The sequence below is a fragment of the Candida jiufengensis genome, assembly GCF_024610255.1.
Source record: "Candida jiufengensis strain CBS 10846 chromosome Unknown scaffold2, whole genome shotgun sequence".
In the NCBI taxonomy this organism is placed as follows: domain Eukaryota; kingdom Fungi; phylum Ascomycota; class Pichiomycetes; order Serinales; family Debaryomycetaceae; genus Lodderomyces; species Lodderomyces jiufengensis.
In genome coordinates, this window is record NW_026261561.1 from 902,145 (window position 1) to 924,323 (window position 22,179).

A 22,179-nucleotide genomic window follows, 5' to 3' on the forward strand; every position below is an offset into this window, starting at 1 on the left:
TATTGATATTACTTTATGTATGATTAAGAGACAACAAACTATGAGTCGAATTAAAATATTATTATTCATATTAGGTAATTGCTTGTTAATTACTAGTTATATATTTATTGATTGTTATGTTTGTATTGTATGTTTTGATAATCTATTTATTGAGTAAGATTATCACATAATCATTTGAATTTTTTTTTTTGAAAAAAGATTATATTTTGATGAATTCTTGTAGACGAAGAAGATATGACGTCAAATGATTATCTAGTTTCAATATACAAATACAGGTTACAAGACTCTTAATACACTATGTGGTTCTATGGATCTATTTTTCTGGTCCCTTGCTCCTTCTTTTTCTTTACTTTCTTCGTAAAAAATTTTCCATATTTTTTATTCCTTTCCTTTTCGGACCTTAATTTCCGATTACTTCATCATATTTTGTTTGTTTTTAATTTGACACAAATTACTAATGTTTTATAGCAAAAATCATACAATATGCAGTCTTCAATCATTTCACCCATCTTCCCCAAAATACATAAAACTCAATGTTCAGTTATACCCATGAAATATGAATAACATATTCATATTTCTATTAGCTTTATAAGATCTTGTCAAAATTAATATCATAGAAGTCTAACAAATTGTCAGTAGGTATTTATTAATGTTGTGTCATATGTTACTAATTATTTATCAATGTTGTGTCATGTCACTACTTTCAATTTCACGTAAAGCGTTATAGCTATTGTAGATTTACGTGACACTTTTGAAAAAAAAATTGGCCTCACTTCAAATTTCGTAAATCTTACTAGCGATCCGGAACTTTAAAGTTTGAATTTACAAAATACCCATTTATCCCCATTCAAAAGAAAATTTTATGTAAGCAGTCGTCTTCAGTTAACATTCGAGATATCACCTATCATCCGTAGTCTATTGTTCTAATTTTTTTTTTTTTCAAGTCACAAAATCCAATCGGAAGGATAAGAATAAATTATGGTTAGTGTATTTTTTTGTACAATCAAAAATTTCATGTTTTGAAACATTTAAACTTGAAAGATAGATAAGTATTGATAAAATTATAATTGTACGGCCTCAAAGTGTGTCAATTTATCAACGGGTTTAAATTTATCCAAATTTAGTCCTTCACTACATCACTTTTGTACCTTGCATAAAACCGTTGATTGCAGATCTTACGTAAACTTGTTTCTAAAAAATTTTTCATCAGCAACCAAGTGCCTATATCAAAATCTTTTGGCTAGCAATCAAAAACTTATACTTTCTCATGGTTATGTATTTTGAGAATTGTTGATAAAAACGTTTGAGCGAAATTTGCTGTTGACTTTTGCAACAATTTTGATTTTGCAACCTGAAAATAGAAATCTGATTTTCCAAACAAATGGAATATACTGGACAGGGATTTTGTATTACTCTATTTACTAATAAAGGTTATAACGAGTATTTCATTAATCATAAGTCGAGGTTAGAGTGAAAGTACGAACTGCTTACAGATCATGCAAAGGTTTATACCTGATGCATTTAAAGCGAAGTCAATTTTTATTTGATGCCTTGTTAAGTGAAAATTTTTAAAAAGTATACCTTATATTAATGCTTCCGTGTTGAAGAAAAATGCTAGTTTTTTCCTTATCTCAAGCCCAACAAAATGCCTACGGTTTGTAGCTATTTGAAAATATTTACTATTGTTCAAAATTTTTTCCAATTTCGAATTATTGCAAAATGCTACAAACCGACATAATCTAATAATAATATGAAGCGTGTTCTGTATTATGTACTTTGAATTTAAAAAAATTAGTCATAACAAGACAATGATTAAAGGTTTTTATAAATAAGGGATAAAATCCAACAACTTGAATTGTCAGATATGAATTAGTCAAATAATACCAAATATAATGAAATATTCTGTAATAAATTTACTTGTTCAAACAGTTGTTGCTTCTGTTGCTTTAGCTGCTCCATTAGAGAAAAGAGCTCCAAAAACTTTGAACTTATCATTTGATGTTGTTCTCACCAATAATAACGATACAGGTGTTCCAGTACAATCACGAGATGAAACAATACAAATTCAATATAGGGATTTACAATATAAAACTCAAATCACTATGGGTTCAAACAAACAATCACTTTATGTTGCTCTTGATACAGGTCTGAGTAATTTATGGTTCCCAAGTACACACGTTACATGTGAAAACGGAGTGTCATGTAAAAGTTATGGAACATTTAATGAAAAAACTTCAACAACTTACAAAAATTTATCAATTCCAATTTATGCCAATTATGTTGACGGAAGTAATGCATTTGGATATTATGCAACTGATGATTATTATTTTGCTGATGGTACAAAATTACCAAATTTACAATTTGGTTTAATTACACAAGATGGAAAATACAGTGGTCTTTTGGGAATAGGATTAGAAAAACAAGAAGACACTCCTCAAAAATATCCAAATTTCCCATTTGCTTTGAAAAATGCTGGAATAATTGATCATGCAGCATATTCATTATATTTAAATAAACCAGATGCTCAATCAGGAAATATTTTATTTGGTGGTGTTGATACAGCAAAATATGATGGTGATTTAACTATTTTGGATGTTGCAAATTATCCATGGGTTGGAGTTCAAGTTCAATCTTACACTTTACCAGATGGAACTACTCATGAGTTGCAAATAAATGCAGCTTTAGATTCAGGTACTACCTACATTGGATTGATTCCTTCAGTTGGTAGGCCAATCTTGGATGCATTAGGAGTTGATGACTCTGGATATACATATTGTGATTCTGTAAATTTCGACGATCATTTAACTTTCAACTTTGATGGAGTTAGTATTAAAATTCCATATACTTTGTTGTTCACTGATCAAGGTTACAATATGTGTCGATCAAGAATTTTTTTGGAAGATAATGATAATTCAGGTAACTTTTTTGGTGACACTTTTTTACAAAATGCTTATGTCGCTTATAATTTAGATACTTTGAAAATTGGATTAGCTCAAGCCAATTATGCTACTGCCTCAAATGTTGTCGATTTCTGGTTTTGATATAACTGAACTTTCGAATAAATAAAAGTTTTTATAAAAGTTCCATAAATCTATAAATATATACAATTTTTTTGAGTTTATTCATATTTGGATACATTACCTCTAAATAATTCTTTTACATTTGATTTATTGATAATAGTATCATCAAAAGATTGAACCATTTGAGGAAATACACGTCCATACCATATAAAGCCTCGACTTGAGTTAGATTGTTTGCAGTAATATAAGACATTACCAGCGAGTGCGTGACCCCCGACATGAGTTATCTCACCTAGATGTGTTTCATCAGCTAGCCCTTTTGATTTTAATACTTGATCAAACTCTTTTGTAATGAATGGACCTAGTTCACCAGATCTTATGTCTCTTTTTGCATATCCACATGTTACAATTAAATCTTTGCATATTGGAATTTCCTCAAAATTTGAGTCATCTACCGTAATGTCATTTTCATTGTTCTTCTTTTGTAGTTCCTATTTTTGTTCGGAAGTTAAGAAAGGATTATACACTTTTTGCTGGTCTGTTTCAAGCTAATTATATTTTTTCAAAAACTGATCAGTATGATCCAAGTCAGATTTTATAGCTTTCATATCGGGATAGATAAATACCAACTATTCATTGGTCCCACCACTTGAATTAACACCAAAACTCTTTAAAACACTATCATGTTTCTTTAAAATGATACTAGACACAGATACGCCAGGTTTCATGACTAACTTACTTTTCAATTCATGAATCTTATGAGCTAATGTACCTGGCATATTTACAATCTTGAAATCAAACTGATTCATTTTATGGTTGTCAATAGTTGGTGCCATAATGTGTCTCTCTGGAATAGCTGAACTCTTGTTTAATGGCTCATCAAAGTTGATTTATTTTTCCAGTGGTAGCTTAGGTTGACAGAAAGTACATCCAATATCATATTTGAGTTCTTTTATTGAATCTGTGAGTTTCCATTTAATTGCCGATGAGTGAATCTTTTAAATAGAACTTGGTCTTAGCTGATTGAACATTTTCGAAGTTGATCTATGGGATAGTAATAGCTTCATGTCAAATTTACTTTCTTTTCTATCTGATTTTGTAGTTTGTGATACTTCAAAATTACTTAGTTATGAGACTTTTTTCGGTCAAACCAGAAATTACCGGAGGAGCTTTTTGTTTTATCTTGTGATTGTATGATATTATAATTTTATAGTCTTCTCCATTTAGCGTTATTTCTTTTAGCGTTATTTCTTCTATGATCTGGTTCAGTATAATGATTGAACTATAATCAATATTGATATTTTTTGATACTTTGTTTAAATATTATATAATAATAATTTTAATCTTTTGTTATTCTTAAATTTTTCAAGCCTTTTGGCTTTTTGTGTAGCTTTCAAATTTGCAACAAGATCAAAGAAAAAAAATAAGTATAAAATGTATTCTAAAAACCTCGTAATTTTTGTAAAACTAGAGTTGATATCCTTTTCTTGACAGAAATCAAAAGGATATATGTATCAAAGAATCATTAGTTAGCGCATGATTACGGGTTCAAATTTTTGGTTTGCTATTCAAAGGACATATAAACAAAGAGAAGAATAGGTCTAGCTTATATTTCATCGTAACTCGATGTGAGGATGAGAGCCTGTGGTTTGAAAGAATGAAATACTTTATTTTGTTGTTTGTAAGGTTGGTGCATAATCTTTTACCTAAATTTTGATCTCTTTATGTACTTAGCGTTTTTGCATTCTTAATCAAGTCTTTGTACTATCAAATTGAAGTTTATGTTTTGAGATAACGATTTAAAAAGAATTAATGATTACATAGTTAATAAAAGATAGAATGCCACCAAGAGCTAGACCTGTAACTACTACACCTAATTTGAGCTGAATTGAACAATATAAATGATGATCATCCTTCAATAACAAAAAAGAACAACAAACCGAACAAAAACAAAATTATATTAAAATTGGGTTTTTGTTATAAACAGCTATGAAAATTTAAGTGGAGTACATAAGTAACTTTTCTCCCTCTTAAATTTAATTTATTTTGTTATATTTGCAATATAGATGGACATTAGATAAACATAGAAATTTTTCAAGAAGACAACTATAAGAATCTTATATAGTAGATAAATGAGCTAATACTACAAAATATCGTTTTTTCTCTCTACTATGTTAATAGATCAGAAAAGCGTGCACACATTACAAAACTGTCAATTGTACTAAAGGAGTAGATAATCATGAGAATCTGAGAATATTCCTACCTTACAAGCTCTAGTGTAAAAAGAATGAAAGATTTGGAAAATAGTATGAAAACTCCATACAAATTAAATTAGTGAAATTTCACTATGCATTAATAACTAATCAGGAATAACAACACTTGATAAATTATATTAAGAGTACTATCATCTCGGAAAAACTAAATAATATTAATTCTCCGAGAGAGATGGCAGAACTGGGGACTGCAGATTTAACTTATTTATGGAGTAAATAAGAAAATTACGAAGCAGAGAAAAGAATTGGGGGATTCAGAATAAGTAAATTCGCATAAAATAGTATAATATATTAAGAAGTTTAGAAATGGTTTGACATATCAAAATTTTTTATTTTTCAAATCTTGTACGCAAACGATATAAATAATTACACAAAATGCAAAAAAATAATTAATCCGACAAACACAAATTACAAGAGAGATAAATATATTTTTGTAATAATAATATTTTAATTGATTTAACAAAATATAATAAGAAATAATTATACGTAATCAATCTATTGTTAATCAACAACAATAAGACTTATGAATCTTGTAGTTTGCTATTGAGTCTTGCTTTCAAGGTGATCAGAAAACAAAATTCTACACAATAATTACCAAATTCGTTCTTCCTATTGTATTGTAGTTCTGAAAAACAATTCTCGACTTTCTTTTAATTGAGTATAAAATAATAAATTGTAAACCACAAACGTTTTATGTATGCAGAAAAAACTGATAAATATTTTTGCCTTTTTTTCTCGTTACATTATGAAAGTTGTTACGAACAATTTATGTGCTATGTTTATGTACAAAAATAAAACAATAGAAAAAACAAACATTTTAATTATTTAACTAAAAATCTGGAGCTTTAAAAAACTGGAGAGATGTGGGGGAATATCGATCGGAAAGAAAAAGAACAATTAATAGTAGTAATAATTGATATAATATTATGAAATCATATGTTAGTGATGGAACAAAACATCTTTTTGATTAATATTTAAATTTTACGTTTATTAATAAATTTGTTTAACTAGCTGAAAAGTAGTAAAAAAAAAAAAAATCCGACAAAAAAAGAGAGAGATTAAAATCAAAAATTAGAATAGGAGAAAAGTAAAAAATAACCAAAATCTTTTCAAAAGATCAAATATTTATTCAACCTCATTTCTTGGACATTTTCATATATTTATGCTTTAAATAATTCATTCGTAGAATGAATAATGACTTATATCTTCATCTTGTAATAAAACGGTTACAGAATATTAAATTCATTTTAAGTCCTTCTAATATATTATATATTATTATCGGAAGAATTAAAATCTGAATGATCCTTTTTTGTTTAAGTTTAAGTTTTTTAAAAAATTTTAATTGTTTTTTTTTTTTTTTATTATTTTTTATTTTTTATTTTTTTCATTTTTCTATTGTTCCTTCAATTTAACTAATAAAAAATAATAAAAAACAATTTAAATAAATCCTCATTTTCGATTTCAATTCTACAAACCAAATTATATTTATTAACGTTACTTTTTCTTTCTTCATAACGTTTGAATTTGATGAATATTTAATGTATTGATATAACCATTCCATTATTACATCAACATTCAACAGTCAATTATTTGGGAAATCTAAAGAATTTATTTAATTATCAACAAAAAAAAATTTCTTTTGTGTTATTGGGAAAATTTTATACCCCACCACTTCAATTATAATATTAGTTCTATTAAATTTTTTGATTTAGGATTTTGTAATAATATATTATAACAAAAGATTAATAAGAAGATAGTGGAAATATAAAAATAATAATATCAACGTCAAATAACAAATCAAATTATACAAATACTTTAAGAATTAAATTTTTTATTTCAGACTACATCAACAATTCAATTACACTAATTTTTTTTCGTTCTTTTATTCACTTAACTTCATCAATTGTTTGGAAATATAATAATAGTCGTTTTATGTTGCATGTCGCAGGATATAATAAATCAATCTTACATTTCAAAACTCAAATTATTCAAATATACAACAATATAAGAATTCAAACCCTTTATTAATTTTTCACATAAAATTATACTTGCATCGAGTTAAATAATTACTTTATCTTATTTAACTTAATAAGTTGACACTACTTTCCACATTGAATTTTAAATCATAAACAATACACAATGTACGGATCACCATTTACAAATAGTCTACATCAAAAACAACAAGCACCATCACAATTCAAAGAAAATGCAAGAAATGCAATTTATAATCAATTACCATCAATAAGTCAAAATATACAACTTCAACAACAACAGCAACAACCATCATCATCTTTATCTATAAGATCTGCACCTTCACAATTTTTAAAAAATTCATATAAGTCTTATCAATCACTGCATAGATCATCTTCTTCATCATCTTCAATTTTCTCATCATTAACTTCAACTGGTAAAAGATCAGTACGAAGCGCTCCTTCTATATATTCAAGTTCAACAGGTACAATTCCTGAAGATCTGGAACAAATGACTACTACGGTTGAACAATTAGTTAATGATATTGTATTACATGAACAACATTTTTCACAAGAATTCAATTACAAACAGCAGCAGCAGCAACAACAACAACTAAATTCTCTACAAAATAGCAATGAATCATCATTATTACTTAACCCATCCTCCTCATCATCATCAATCACATCAATAAATTCATCAAAACAAGATCCAGAAGAATATTACAAAATATCATTAGGCTCCAACTTATCGTATCAAAACGACAATGAAAATTATTTAATAGACTGGAATTTAAATGTAACAAGATGTAAATTAATTTTAACTCAATTACCACTCGTTTCATCAACATCAGATACAATATCATATAATCAAACCATATTACCACAATTGATTGGAGATTTAGCATCAAAATGTAATATAATAATAATACAACCACATTTAACAGATTCTGAATTAATTTTTACTTTAATTCAATCAAATTTATATCAAGAACATAATTTAGATATTAATTTTAAAAAATCAGTAGCTGAAATATCAGTAAAACAATCAAGATTATTACAAATTAATAGTAGATCACCACAAGATAATAATAATTCATTATTAAGTTCACAATCAGGATTTTTAAAATTTAAATTTAAAGAAATTGCAATAAGAAATTACTTAATAAATTTAGCTGCTGCTGCTACAACTGCTCAAGAATATAAATTTAAATTAGATGAATTTAAACAAAAAAATTACGTTACTAGTAATAATAATGGTAAAAAGATAAAATTATCTAAAGATGATAAAAAATTATTATGGGAACAAGTTAGATCTGATGTTTTTAAAAGAGCTGGTCTTGAATAATATTAGAGTAATATACACAAAATATAAAATGTATTTGAAAAATTAGCTGAATCTTGGATTAAATTTATCTATAAAAACTGAAATTCTCTACGAAACTATGAAATCTATTATCATTTGGATTTTTCAAAATTTCTTTCTATCATTTTTAACCTTTTTATAATGATTCTTTTTACCACTCATTTTATCTTGTTGAATTTCATGATATTTACGTTTAAAATATTTTTTAGTATTATCATCATTCAAAATTTCTTCAACTAAATTATTACCTCTTTGTTTTCTTTGTAATTTATTATAATAAGTAGTATTACCTTCTATTATTGTACCCATTTGGAAAAATTGTGGAATTTCCCATTTTTGCTTCTTGTAGTGTCTTTTTGGATCTAATGCTTGTCTTTGTTTTATAATTTGTAAATCTTGTTTTAATTTAGGAGTTAATTCTGGTTGTGACATATTGAACCATTTTGATCCAGCGTCTGCTTTTTTCGATGATTTGTCCTTTGTTGTTGATACTACTGGATCATGGATTCGTATTGATGATGATTTTTTTATTGGGTTTTGATGTTGTGATGATGATTCGAAATTTGATTGAATTTTAGGTAGATTATTTATTTTTTTTTCTAAATTTTTAAAATCGTAATTTATGGACGTATAATCATCGTTTGAATCTAAGGTATTTGTTGCTAAGGATTGGGTTGGTTTGGTGGATGTTTTATTTAATTCTTCTTGTAAATCATTGAATAATTCATTTAGTGACTTATCATCATTTGGATTTTTATGTTGTGCAGGAAATTTATTTGATGATGTATATGATTCTGTCTCTGAACTTTCAGCTATTGTTGGCTCTTGTTGCTTATGTTGTGATTTGGCCATTATGTTGTATTGATATGTTTACTAAACCCTTGAGTTTGTTTTATTAGGAGATGACTTTTAAAGTGTAGCAGAAGAAAAAAGTGGTTACAAAATTGAAAAATTTAAAACACTTACAAAATTCAAGTTTCACTGTACAAAAAAATTGGAATTTTTATTTTTTAAAATTTATACACTTCCTTTTATTTAATATTTACTTCATCAAATGTTATTTCACTTTAAATACCATCAGAATAGCCACTTACTAAAGCTTTATTAAATCCACCTTCTTTAACTGCTAATTCATAATATCCATAAATAGTTGTAACAGCCAACAAAATTGAAGTACCACTACCTAAAGTTCCCATTAAATCACAAACAACTGATAATGCACCAATTGTAGCACCACCAAAAGCAGCAGCAATTGGAATGATTTTTTTCAATTCTTTGTATGCTGAAGTTTCTCTATGACCTGCAATAACTAATCCTTGTTCTTTAAATTGTTTTGCAATATCTCTTGGTGATGTACCACTAATCTCAATCCATGTAGTTGAAAATAAAGCACAACTTCCTAAAACAAAAGCTATGTAGATGGTAGTTTTAATTGGATCTAAGAGAGCTTCGGTAAAACTAAATGGTGGTTGAATATAATAAGCTAATCCTCCATTAGCATATAATTGAGCTGAACCAGGTCTTGCATCCCAAGTACCTAATAATTTGATAAAGAAATTATTTGGCCATCTAACAAATAATAATTGTGACATAATAAAAATATTCGAAGCTAAAGCACTTTCCAACATAATTGGAATATTTGAAGTATAAAATAATCTAATTGGGTATAATCCATATGGTCCTCTTTGTCTAGTTGATTTCATTGGTAATTCAATTCTAAAACCTTGTAAATAAACAACTATGAAAAAAACTAAAATTGTAGCAATTAATTGAAACATATTTGGTAAATTCGGTCTGTAAAATGATTCAATCAATGCTCTTTTTTTATCTTTTCTTGATCCTAATAAATGAAACATTGATACAACTGCACCATCAAATTCAGTACCTCTAGCTGAAGAACTTGTAGTTGGTGCAAAAGCTTTCCAAAATACTTGTTCACATGTATTTGTAGCAGTAAATAATGATACACCACTACCTAAACCATAACCTTTTTGTAACAATTCATCTAATAAAATAACAATAATACTTGCAAATACTAATTGTAAAATTAATAATAAACAAACACCAATTCCTAAATCTTTTGGAGGACCATACATTCCAGTCAATACATAAACAGTAGCTTGACCAATTGCTAATAAAATTGCCAATAATTTTTGAGCAACTTGAAATGTTTCACGATCATTTTTATTTTGCATATCAACATGAATTAATTTTGTACCTTGTAATAATTGAAATAACATTCCTGAAGAAACAATTGGTGATATACCTAATTCCATTAATGTACCTCTATTTGATGCTAACATCATTCTTAACCAAAATAATGGATCACTTGAATCTGTTGATGCTATACCATATAATGGAATTTCTGACATCACCAAGAAAATCATTAATGTTATTATGGTCCACATTACTCTTTGTTGAAATGGAACTTTACGTTCAGGAGCAATAACTTCTGGTAAATATGGACTAAACGGTTTTACCAAATCTAATACACGAAACCCACTCATATTAATTATTGATGTATATGTGATTGATTATTTGAACTTAATATTATATGATGAGTTTGAGTGAAAAATTATAAAATTGTATTGATTTTTTGACTGTATAATTCTTAACTTTAAAATAAAATAAAAAGTTAAATAATTTTGGTCGTCAGATCAATTTTAAATTCCTATATAATGTTCGTGAAAAAAAAAATAAATTGAAACCTGAAAAACTTGAAAAAAATATTGTAACACGTCAACATAGTGTGAGATATCGTTGACTTCCTAATTAAGTAAGCTATGGTAATACACGCGACTAAGTAATTAACTGAAACCCTCTTTCCACTTTTTTAGGGATTTATATGCAGTTCTGTTTGAAAAATTATCTAACATCACAAATTATATTATTGTATTGTTACCAAATTGGTCTACTAAGCAAATTAGTTTAAGCTTGAATATCATAGAACAAAAAATGGCATCAGATTGGGCCGCTAAACTAGCAAATGTAGCTCCACCACCATCAAACTCACCATCACATCAAACACCAAAATCATCCGAAAAGAAATCTAAGAAGAAATCATCTCAATCACATACTCAAGCACATTCACAATCGCCGCCACCTACTACATCACAGCATCAACAGAATTCATCTAATACACCATCGACGGACAAAAAACAGCAAAAGCAATCGACGCCACCAGCACAACAACAACAGCAGTCTCATGATAAATCCTCACATGCATCACCACAATTACAAATTCAATCACAATCAGATACGACCAATTTCAATTCAAAAGAAATTATAAATTATTTACAGTCGAATTATCAATCATATTTAAAATCAGCTAAAAATGATAAAGATGAAGAGAATTATAAAATTTATAAATCATTAGAAAATACAAATCAATGGACAACTAAATCAAATTCAAATAAAGGATTTCAACCTAAAAATGTATTAAGAAATAATAAACACAATAGTAATGCAGATAATGGGAAAAACAGTCATTCCCCTAACAACAATAATAATAACAATACGAACAACAGTACTAATGGTCTGCATAATACAGTTGATCTATTATTTGAAATAAATAGATCAATTTATCAACAAAGGCAACAACAACAAAGTTCAAATAAAACATAATTTGTTACTGATACATATTGCAAATTAGTCGACGGAATAAATGAAGGAATTTGAAAGCACCGCTAGTATTTAATAATGTCAGCTCTATTATATATCATTTTTTGAATCATTAATAGCATTCAATAAAAAATTAAAATTACATTGAAGTCGCGATCTTCCTCTAGACTCTGTCTTGACTAAAATACAAACTTTTGTTTTCTAATTGACGGTAATTATCCTCCGTATATTCTTTACTAAGTTTATGAAAAATCAAAATTAAATGTTTCATTAAGTAATAAATTACGTAATAGGTACAACAATTAAATTTTATAATTTTGTTTTTGTATTTTATTAATCAGTCCCGGGAATATTATCTCGACTTACATCATAAAACAAAATATACTTGAGACACAAATTTAACGGCAAATTGCTATCCAATATTAATGGTAAGATATAATTTTAGTATTGAGAAATTATACTTCCACAAACCTATGGCCCCGGTATGTTAGGGCAAAGACTAAATAAAAGCACATGTATAATTAAATCATTTTTTTAGTTCGAAGTTCGTTCGTTAATTTTTATTTGTTTTTCTCATATTAAAATTGTCAAGCTTAAATAAATCTAGTGATTTTTTTTTTCAACCATTTAATTAAATTTTAATATGGGGTAGATATATTTTAAATAAATTTATAGTTTATCGAATTTTTTATTTATCTTTTTATCAACAACTTTTTTCTTTTTGATTTATTCAATTTCAATTTCAATTTCAATTTCAATTGATAAATTTTATCTTAATTCAATATATCTCAATCAATACATAAAAATTAATACATAATGAGTGAAGCACATGATACTGTTTCAAAACAAATGGATGTTGAAACTGATATAATAACATTAACAAGATTTATATTACAAGAACAACAAAAATTAGCACCAAATGCTACAGGAGAATTATCATTATTATTAAATTCTTTGCAATTTGCTTTTAAATTTATTGCTCATAATATTAGAAGAGCTGAATTAGTTAATCTTATTGGTGTTTCAGGTACTGCAAATAGTACTGGTGATGTTCAAAAAAAATTAGATGTTATTGGTGATGAAATTTTTATTAATGCAATGAAATCTTCAAATAATGTTAAAGTATTAGTTAGTGAAGAACAAGAAGATTTAATTATTTTTGAAGGTGGTGGTAGATATGCTGTTTGTACTGATCCAATTGATGGTAGTTCAAATATTGATGCAGGTGTTTCAGTTGGTACTATATTTGGTATTTATAGATTAAAAGACGATTCAAAAGGTTCAATAAATGATGTATTAAGAAAAGGTACAGAAATGGTTGCTGCAGGTTATACAATGTATGGTGCATCAGCTCATTTAATGTTAACAACAGGTAATGGAGTTAATGGATTTACATTAGATACTCAATTAGGTGAATTTATTTTAACTCAACCAAATTTAAAAATTCCAAAACAAAGAGCTATTTATTCAGTTAATGAAGGTAATTCTTATTATTGGCCAGAATATGTTAAAAAATATGTTGAAGATTTGAAAAAACCTCAAGATAATTTAAAAGGTAAACCATATAGTGCAAGATACATTGGTTCAATGGTTGCTGATATTCATAGAACATTATTATATGGTGGTATTTTCAGTTATCCAGCTGATACAAAATCAAAAAATGGTAAATTAAGAATTTTATATGAATGTTTCCCAATGGCAATGTTATTGGAACAAGCTGGTGGTAAAGCTATTAATGATAAAGGTGAAAGAATTTTGGAAATTTTACCAAAGGGAATTCATGATAAATCGGGTATTTGGTTAGGTTCAGAAGGTGAAATTGATAGATTTATTGAATATATTCCAAAAAATTAAGCAAATTAATTTATACATAGGTTAATATTTAATATTTTAAATCAATTAATATAAAAAGCACGTTTGACAAGTCATTGTTGTAGATGTTACAGGTAATGTACTCTTAGCTTGATATTCAACTAGTTCTAAAACATCTACATAAAATAGTGTTGTGTTGAATCCTGGAGGTTCTTAATAATCTAAATACAATAGTTGATTATTTTTAAAACGTTATCCAAAAGATCAATATATAAATTATCTCGGTTAGAAGGATAAATTTAATTCATTTTAGATTAATTTAATTTTGTGAAACAATCTGAAATTTTTTCTGTTAAGGTATTTTTTAATATCAAACGAGCACTCATTTTTTACTTGTTTATTAATTTCTGAAGTAAAGTTTGAATGAATAAGCATAGCGATAGCTTTATTCCGATTGAACTTAAGTTTGTATACCTCATTGAAAGTGTACAATTAATTGCAAAACTCAATAAACCATTTCTTCTACATTTCTTTTTTATTACGGATCGGTTATAAAGAGAAAATAATATAGATTAAACAATAAAAGTATAAAACTATATCATAATCCAGCCTTTCTCTTTCTTTTCTTTTTGAATATATATGAGGCAAGAGATCAAATAGCTCATTGCATGTCACATTCAGAATGCTACGATGATTATCAGGTAACTGAAATCGGATAAATTCATAATCGTTTCGTAATCCGGAAATATTATAAAATGAAATTGAATTAAATAGTTACCTGTTATTACCGCTTAAATGGTACAAAAACTTTCAAATTTATAATATTAATAAGTCGGAGCAAAAAATATTCTTAAGATATCAGATTTATCAATTAATTAATACATTTAATTATAGGTTTTCATCAGGTGTTATTTACACCAAAAAATTGATAATTATCCAATTGAATATCTTCTATTAAATAATTTACTTTTTGAGAATCATTAAATTCTTACAAACAAATACAAAATATCTATTTTCAATGGTGCAAGAAAAATACGATGCTTTAAAGTATCGAAAATGGGTTCATTTAAATCAATTATCATCTATAAATAAAGACAATAAATTTTCAATAATGACTTTTAATTTATTATCAAGACATTATATATGGAGAGATGTATATGAACAAAATAATCCCGATGATTTAGATTGGACAAAACATAGATTTCCTTTGATAAATCAAACAATACGACAATTCAATTGTGATATAATGTGTTTTCAAGAAATGGAATATTATGTATATAAAAGACATTGGAGTAAAAATTTCCCTAATGAAAATTTTAAAAGTTTTTATATGCAAAAATCATCACCTGAATATAATTCGAATGAAAATACTGATGGAGTTGCAATATTTATAAATACTGAAAGATTTGATGTAATTGAAGAACATAGGATAAATTATGGAGAAGAAATACTAAAACATGAAAAAAATTATGATTTAACTAATGATTTATTGAAAAGAGTAATACCTAGAAATACTGTGGGGATAATATTGAAATTACATGATAAAAGATTTAACAAGATTTTATATGTTACAAATACTCATTTATATTGGAGTCCCGAGTATAATGATGTTAAAATTATACAAACTAAACTATTGTTAAACAAATTAAATTCATGTAGAAAAGAAATGGATTCATCAGTATTATTTTTAGGAGATTTAAATTCAAATTTTAATTCAGATGTTATAAAATTAATTCAAGAAAGAAAATTAGATATATCTAAATCAAAAGAATTTCTAAATCATGAATATGGAATAAATAATGCGTTAATAAATAGTGATGGAATAATAGAAAATCCAATAAAATTAAGAAATGTATATCAAGAATTATTTGAAAATTCAAAATTACATTTCACTACTTGTGTTACAAAATTTGCTGATGTTGTTGATCATATTTTCATAACTGATGATATTAAAGTAAATAAAATATTGGGGGAAGTTGATCCTGATTATATGGATACTAATGATATTGGATTTCCTAATGAACAATTTCCTTCTGATCATATCCCTTTGGTTGCCGAAATAGGATATAAAAGTGTTGATAATATTAATGGCTTCGCAGAATAGAGATAAGAATTTTTAGATATTCAAGTAACATCCAAGTTCTTTCATTTACCTACTTTATTACTTTACTGCTCAATTGACAACTTTCTAAATCATTCAATTTAGTCATCGAAGATATTCGGAGTTACATACATCATCAATCAATAGTGAATTAAGTAGAAGTGGATATATGTATTTATAGAGAATAAAGATTTATAACTTTCGTCTCAAGTGATGCTTCAATCTTGTTAAGTCTGCGTGAAAAAAGATTCGCATTATATAAGACCTGCTAATTATTCACATGTATAATAATTTTCCGTACAAATAAAATCCCCGGACAATTATAATGCGTAAAAACCACCTGTTGTAATATACACTACTTTTCATACACCCTCTCTCCATTTTTCAATTCGATTCATAACATATTTAAAATTATATATTCTTTGCTTTCTACAACTCAATTGATTCGATCTTTTAATATCTTAGATATACTCAATTTATTCTATATCAATTAAACATATACATACATAATCACAATGGCCCGTCAATTTTTCGTTGGAGGTAATTTCAAAGCTAATGGTACAAAACAATCAGTAAAATCAATTGTTGAAAATTTAAATTCAGAAGAATTACCAAAAGATGTTGAAGTTGTTATATGTCCACCAGCTTTATATTTAGGTTTAACTGTTGATTTAAATAAACAACCAACTGTTGAAGTTGGAGCACAAAATGTTTTTGATAAAGCATGTGGTGCTTTCACTGGTGAAAATATTGCTGAACAAGTTGTTGATTTAGGTGCTAAATGGACATTAACTGGTCATTCAGAAAGAAGAACTATAATTAAAGAAAGTGATGATTTTATTGCTGAAAAAACTAAATATGCTTTAGATAAAGGATTAAAAGTTATTTTATGTATTGGTGAAACTTTAGATGAAAGAAAATCAGGTATTACATTAGAAGTTTGTGCAAGACAATTAGATGCTGTTTCAAAAATTATAAAAGATTGGTCAAAAATCGTTGTTGCTTATGAACCAGTTTGGGCTATTGGTACTGGTTTAGCTGCTACTCCTGAAGATGCTGAAGAAACTCATAAACAAATTAGAGAACATTTAGCTAAAACTATTGGTGAAGATCAAGCTGAAAAAATTCAAATTTTATATGGTGGATCAGTTAATGGTAAAAATGCACCAGAATTTAAAGATAAAAAGAATATTGATGGTTTCTTAGTTGGTGGTGCTTCATTAAAACCAGAATTTGTTAGTATTATTAAATCAAGATTATAAATCTAAAGAGAAAAAATATTGTTTATATTATTTATTCTATTATAGAAAGACTATTTAACATATTAGTTTTAAGTTGTAATGAATTTATAGGTTTATAAGAATTTAATTTTGTAAAAATTCCAATTAAATGATTGAAATATTCTTCTTCTTTATGATATATGAAATATCTATCAATGTAAATATCACTTTCTGTTAAAATTTGACTATCATTAACGTTTTTCGCTAGTAATTCCAATAATTCTTGTTTTTCACCATTTATCCAATTTGATAATGAAAAGTAAAGATTTTTCTTCTTTGTTTTTAACCACCTTTGAGCTTGATCAATGGATCCGGTATATGAATGTAGCACAACTATAATATCTGAATAATTCATTACTTCATCGTATAGTATCCCATGGGCTTTCACACAATGAATTGATACTTGCTTTTTTAGATGGTTAGCAAGCTCTAGTTGATACCTGAAAATCGACATTTGATGTTCAATTTTAACTCTTGAATTCGAAAGTTTATCTGTCTCATTAATGTCTGTATATTTAGGATTACTTAAAAATCCAGCATTTGGAACTCTGAATAATTTATCTAGACCTATCTCTCCAATTCCAAAAACTTTCAAGTTATATTTCTCTATAAGCCCCATTACTTTAGCAGTATGTTTCTTCATACTCATTGGATCAGGTAGATATTGTAAAAGTTCATCACTTGGACCAGGTTTTAAAATTTGAGTATAATGATCAATTTTATTAGGTTTCACATCTCCCATATAGAATAAATGACTAAACCAAGGATGTACTCCGAAATAAGGTACTATAATATTTTTATCTTGTAAATGCTCTAATAGTACATTCATACATTCTAAATCTATATGTTGAGTAGTCATTACATGAAAGAATTTCTCAGGAATTTCATATTTACAATTATTTAATGCATTTGAAAATTTCAAAGTTTGTTCAATTGTAGCTTCTGGGTGGAAATGACAATGATTGTCTGATAAGTTTATTACTGGTTCATCTAGTTTTTGTTTTTGCATTTATCTTTTATTCGTGAAAAATATAGTATTCAAGTTATATATTTTAGTTTTGCTATAATATTTTGGTTTTAATTAGATCTTTTATTTTAGGGGGTATTATTTGATTTAACCTTGCAAACCCCTTAATTTTATATTCTATGCTCTTGAAAGTTCAAACAGCGTCCAACAAGATCAGTGTTTTTCAATAACATTGCCGCTCTTACCTTTTTAAAGACTAATTTATTCAGGTAGTAACTCACATAAAGTATTCTACATTGAATATGTTTGGTCTCCCGTCTCAAGAAGTGCTCGTACAATCCTACAATAGAGAGATACTTTCGCTCATTCAAGGTGGAGTTGACCTTGACTCATCAAAGAAACTCTGTTTTACCTTATATGCTGTTTTATTAGTTTTTTGTTTTGTAGCGAGAGACCTAACTAGCTTGCATTAATCTGGGGCTTTTGAAACCTGCAGTATAAAAAGAAACTTTATAATATCAATGGGGATAGAAAAAGATTTTATCGACTAAGTTGCTCTTACAAGTCAACGAAGTAAATTTGTTTCATTGACCTTACAAAATAAATTGTTTCTGTTACATCTTATCATGATTATTGATCCAACATTGAGTGGCAGTAGATTTAAAACTTTATTAACCTTTCGTAAAAGTAAATTTTGATAAATTTTGCATTTCGTGATTTGTATTATCCTATTCTATTCTTTATACTTTAAGTTAAATTTATTAGGACTTTAAAATAAATTTTCCGATTTTAATTTTTTTTTTTTTTTTTTTCCGAAATGTAAAAATACAAACAAACAAACAAACAAACAAATAAACAAAAGTAAATGCAATAACCAGATTTTTAATTCAAGCAAAAATATCAATTCAATCAATTAATATATATACAATTGTTAACTATATAATAATATCTTAGTTCATTATACATATACTTATAGAGTCTAAATATCAAGATCAAGTCACTTACCAATAAAATCTTTTGTCTACCCATAAGTTTTCAAGATGTCTGAACTGACACCAATAAAATTACCATCATCATTACCATTTCCTGTTATAATATCATCTATATTATGTTCAAAAGGTGATTCAATACCTAAACATAAAGAAATTTTCAAATATAAATATTGGGTATATCAAGATGATCCAAATTCAAAAGAAGATCCACCAAAAAAAGTAAGAGTTGAGAGAATTGGTACATTTGAAAGTCCAATTGAAGGGGTAATTGATGATATTAATGTATTTAATAATGAAGAAATTTTACATAATGACATTGAAATATTACATATAAAAGAAGCATGTACTCATACGGTTCAATATGGAGGATTATGTGCATTATGTGGGAAATCATTAGAAGAAGAAAAAGATTATTCAGGTTATGATTATGAAGATAGAGCAACTATATCAATGTCTCATGATAATACTGGTTTAAAGATAAGTTTTGATGAAGCAGCAAAAATTGAATTGAGTACAACTGATAGATTAAATGAAGAAAAAAAGTTAATATTAGTAGTTGATTTAGATCAAACTGTTATACATGCAACTGTTGATCCAACTGTTGGAGAATGGCAACTGGACCCATCAAATCCAAATTACCCTGCTGTTAAAGATGTTAAAACTTTTTGTCTCGAAGAAGATCCAATAGTACCACCAGGTTGGACTGGTCCAAAATTACCTCCTACAAAATGTTGGTATTATGTAAAAGTACGTCCTGGATTATCTGAATTTTTGAAAAATATGGATGATAAATATGAAATGCATATATATACAATGGCAACAAGAAATTATGCATTAGCTATAGCGAAAATTATAGACCCTGATGGTAAATATTTTGGTGATCGTATATTAAGTAGAGATGAAAGTGGTTCATTAACTCATAAAAATTTGAAAAGATTATTTCCAGTTGATCAATCAATGGTTGTAATAATTGATGATAGAGGTGATGTATGGCAATGGGAGAATAATTTGATAAAAGTTGTTCCATACGATTTCTTCGTTGGGATTGGTGATATTAATTCAAGTTTTTTACCTAAAAAGAATGGTCAATTAATTGGTCCGATAAAAAAGAGAAAATCAATAGCTAAATTAGAAGCAGCAGCAGAAAATTCAAAACTACAACAACAACAACAAGAAAACGACGAAGATGGAGAAGAATCACAACAGAAAAAATCACAAAATACTCAATCACAAATACCGACTCAAGAAGATCCAAAAGAAGTAACTTCAAATCCAGTAGAAAGAATACTAGAACTTGGAGGAGGAGAAGGTAATACTGATTTGTTGTTAGAACAATCAATTACAAGAAACCAATCAATTGAACAACAACAACATGATCGTCCTTTAGCTAAATTACAACATGATTTAGAACAATTACATGAACATAAACTGGATTTAAACAATAAAACCTCAACCACTGAAAATGAAGAATCAGAATATGAAGAAGGAGAAGAAGAAGATAATTTATTATTTGATGATGATACTGAGTTAAATTCGTTGAATAAAGTATTAAATAATATTCATACAGAATATTATAAGGAGTACACAAAAACAAATAAACCAGACTTAACTAATATAATACCCTACATGAAGAGTCAATGTTTAAAAGGTATAACAATACTATTTTCAGGTATTATACCATTAGGTATAAATTTAAACTCAGCAGATATTGTAATTTGGTGTAAACAATTTGGAGTAAAAGTTGTAAATGAAGTATTTCCAGAAGTTACTCATGTTATATGTAAAGACATAACTGAAAATTCAGGTCCAACATTTAAAGTAAGAGTTGCTAATAAATTATATGGTGATAAATTAAAAATTGTAAATCCAGATTGGTTATTTTCATGTTTAAGTTCATGGTCAAAAGTTAAAGAAGATGAATATCTAATATCCAAAAATGATTCAAAATTATGGAATATTAAACAGCTGGAAATTGATAAATACCTTAAAAAATTAGAAGAACATCAAAGAAAAAATGAAGAAATGAAAAAGAATTTAATTGAAGGTGATGATCAAGATTCGATGGGTGTTAGATCAAACTCAATAGAAATATTTGAAGATTATGATTTAGATGAAGCTAATCAAGAAGTTGATGATTTCTTAGCTGGTTTAAGTGATGAAGAAGATGGAGATGAAGATGAAAATGATAACGAAAATGAAGAAGATGAGGATGAAGATGATGAGGAAAACGAAACTAAAAGTAATGGTCATGACTCATTTATTAAAGATATGTATAAAAAGAAAAGAAAACTAGAAGTAGATGAAGACGAGGAAGAGGACGAAGACGTAGAAGAAGAAAGATATAATGATAAAAAACGAAAAACAAGCAAAGATGAAGATGATGAGGACCAGCAATTAAATTTGGATGCTGATGATTTGGAAAAAGAATTACTTAATGGATTTGATGATTTAGATGATGAATAATTTTAATTAATGAATATTGTAATGATATATAGCTATATAATGAACTAATGTATTAATATTCGATTTAATTCTCATTTTTTAAGAATGTTAGTGTAAGTTAAGCATAAATTTTCACAAATTTAATTACAATAAAAGAAGAAGCACTTTGAGGCATTGTAAAAGACAATAGACTAAAGGATCAGCAAACGAAACTAATATATCGTAAACTAATTTGTTCTTTTTCATTTCCAGAATAACGTAGATATGAGTTTAAAATTTATAAGATGGCAAATTGGTGCAACAGTTCTAACATAATTTCTCTTTTATGTTACTTAAAT

The 22,179-nt window shown here is 27.0% G+C and overlaps 11 protein-coding genes across 11 annotated transcripts; 7 read left to right on the top strand and 4 right to left on the bottom strand. All coding sequences in view use genetic code 12, as the record gives it.

The window, feature by feature from the left end:
• Positions 1-1,892: 1,892 nt before the first annotated feature.
• SAP3 (aspartyl protease SAP3) lies at positions 1,893-3,041 on the top strand (the record flags this gene model as incomplete). The annotated part of the gene is made up of 1 exon (XM_051764030.1): positions 1,893-3,041. The coding sequence occupies one exon, from the start codon at positions 1,893-1,895 to the stop codon at positions 3,039-3,041; it is 1,149 nt and encodes a 382-aa protein (XP_051619501.1).
• A 77-nt stretch (positions 3,042-3,118) lies between these two features.
• Positions 3,119-3,856, bottom strand: KGF54_003442 (sucrase/ferredoxin-like domain-containing protein; the record flags this gene model as incomplete). The annotated part of the gene is made up of 2 exons (XM_051764031.1): positions 3,119-3,511; positions 3,731-3,856. 2 exons carry the CDS (start codon positions 3,854-3,856, stop codon positions 3,119-3,121), a joined length of 519 nt encoding a protein of 172 aa, XP_051619502.1.
• Positions 3,857-7,432: 3,576 nt separating this feature from the next.
• STD1 (Std1p) lies at positions 7,433-8,608 on the top strand (the record flags this gene model as incomplete). The annotated part of the gene is made up of 1 exon (XM_051764032.1): positions 7,433-8,608. One exon carries the CDS (start codon positions 7,433-7,435, stop codon positions 8,606-8,608), a length of 1,176 nt encoding a protein of 391 aa, XP_051619503.1.
• Positions 8,609-8,731: 123 nt separating this feature from the next.
• Positions 8,732-9,478, bottom strand: KGF54_003444 (uncharacterized protein; the record flags this gene model as incomplete). The annotated part of the gene is made up of 1 exon (XM_051764033.1): positions 8,732-9,478. The coding sequence occupies one exon, from the start codon at positions 9,476-9,478 to the stop codon at positions 8,732-8,734; it is 747 nt and encodes a 248-aa protein (XP_051619504.1).
• Positions 9,479-9,693: 215 nt separating this feature from the next.
• On the bottom strand, positions 9,694-11,133 carry SEC61 (translocon subunit; the record flags this gene model as incomplete). Its single annotated transcript, XM_051764034.1, has 1 exon — positions 9,694-11,133. The coding sequence occupies one exon, from the start codon at positions 11,131-11,133 to the stop codon at positions 9,694-9,696; it is 1,440 nt and encodes a 479-aa protein (XP_051619505.1).
• A 448-nt stretch (positions 11,134-11,581) lies between these two features.
• KGF54_003446 (uncharacterized protein) lies at positions 11,582-12,250 on the top strand (the record flags this gene model as incomplete). The annotated part of the gene is made up of 1 exon (XM_051764035.1): positions 11,582-12,250. One exon carries the CDS (start codon positions 11,582-11,584, stop codon positions 12,248-12,250), a length of 669 nt encoding a protein of 222 aa, XP_051619506.1.
• Positions 12,251-13,063: 813 nt separating this feature from the next.
• On the top strand, positions 13,064-14,101 carry FBP1 (fructose 1,6-bisphosphate 1-phosphatase; the record flags this gene model as incomplete). Its single annotated transcript, XM_051764036.1, has 1 exon — positions 13,064-14,101. One exon carries the CDS (start codon positions 13,064-13,066, stop codon positions 14,099-14,101), a length of 1,038 nt encoding a protein of 345 aa, XP_051619507.1.
• A 976-nt stretch (positions 14,102-15,077) lies between these two features.
• KGF54_003448 (uncharacterized protein) lies at positions 15,078-16,163 on the top strand (the record flags this gene model as incomplete). Its single annotated transcript, XM_051764037.1, has 1 exon — positions 15,078-16,163. One exon carries the CDS (start codon positions 15,078-15,080, stop codon positions 16,161-16,163), a length of 1,086 nt encoding a protein of 361 aa, XP_051619508.1.
• A 512-nt stretch (positions 16,164-16,675) lies between these two features.
• Positions 16,676-17,422, top strand: TPI1 (triose-phosphate isomerase; the record flags this gene model as incomplete). The annotated part of the gene is made up of 1 exon (XM_051764038.1): positions 16,676-17,422. One exon carries the CDS (start codon positions 16,676-16,678, stop codon positions 17,420-17,422), a length of 747 nt encoding a protein of 248 aa, XP_051619509.1.
• A 31-nt stretch (positions 17,423-17,453) lies between these two features.
• KGF54_003450 (putative endodeoxyribonuclease) lies at positions 17,454-18,449 on the bottom strand (the record flags this gene model as incomplete). The annotated part of the gene is made up of 1 exon (XM_051764040.1): positions 17,454-18,449. One exon carries the CDS (start codon positions 18,447-18,449, stop codon positions 17,454-17,456), a length of 996 nt encoding a protein of 331 aa, XP_051619510.1.
• Positions 18,450-19,447: 998 nt separating this feature from the next.
• KGF54_003451 (protein serine/threonine phosphatase) lies at positions 19,448-21,862 on the top strand (the record flags this gene model as incomplete). Its single annotated transcript, XM_051764041.1, has 1 exon — positions 19,448-21,862. One exon carries the CDS (start codon positions 19,448-19,450, stop codon positions 21,860-21,862), a length of 2,415 nt encoding a protein of 804 aa, XP_051619511.1.
• Positions 21,863-22,179: the final 317 nt, after the last annotated feature.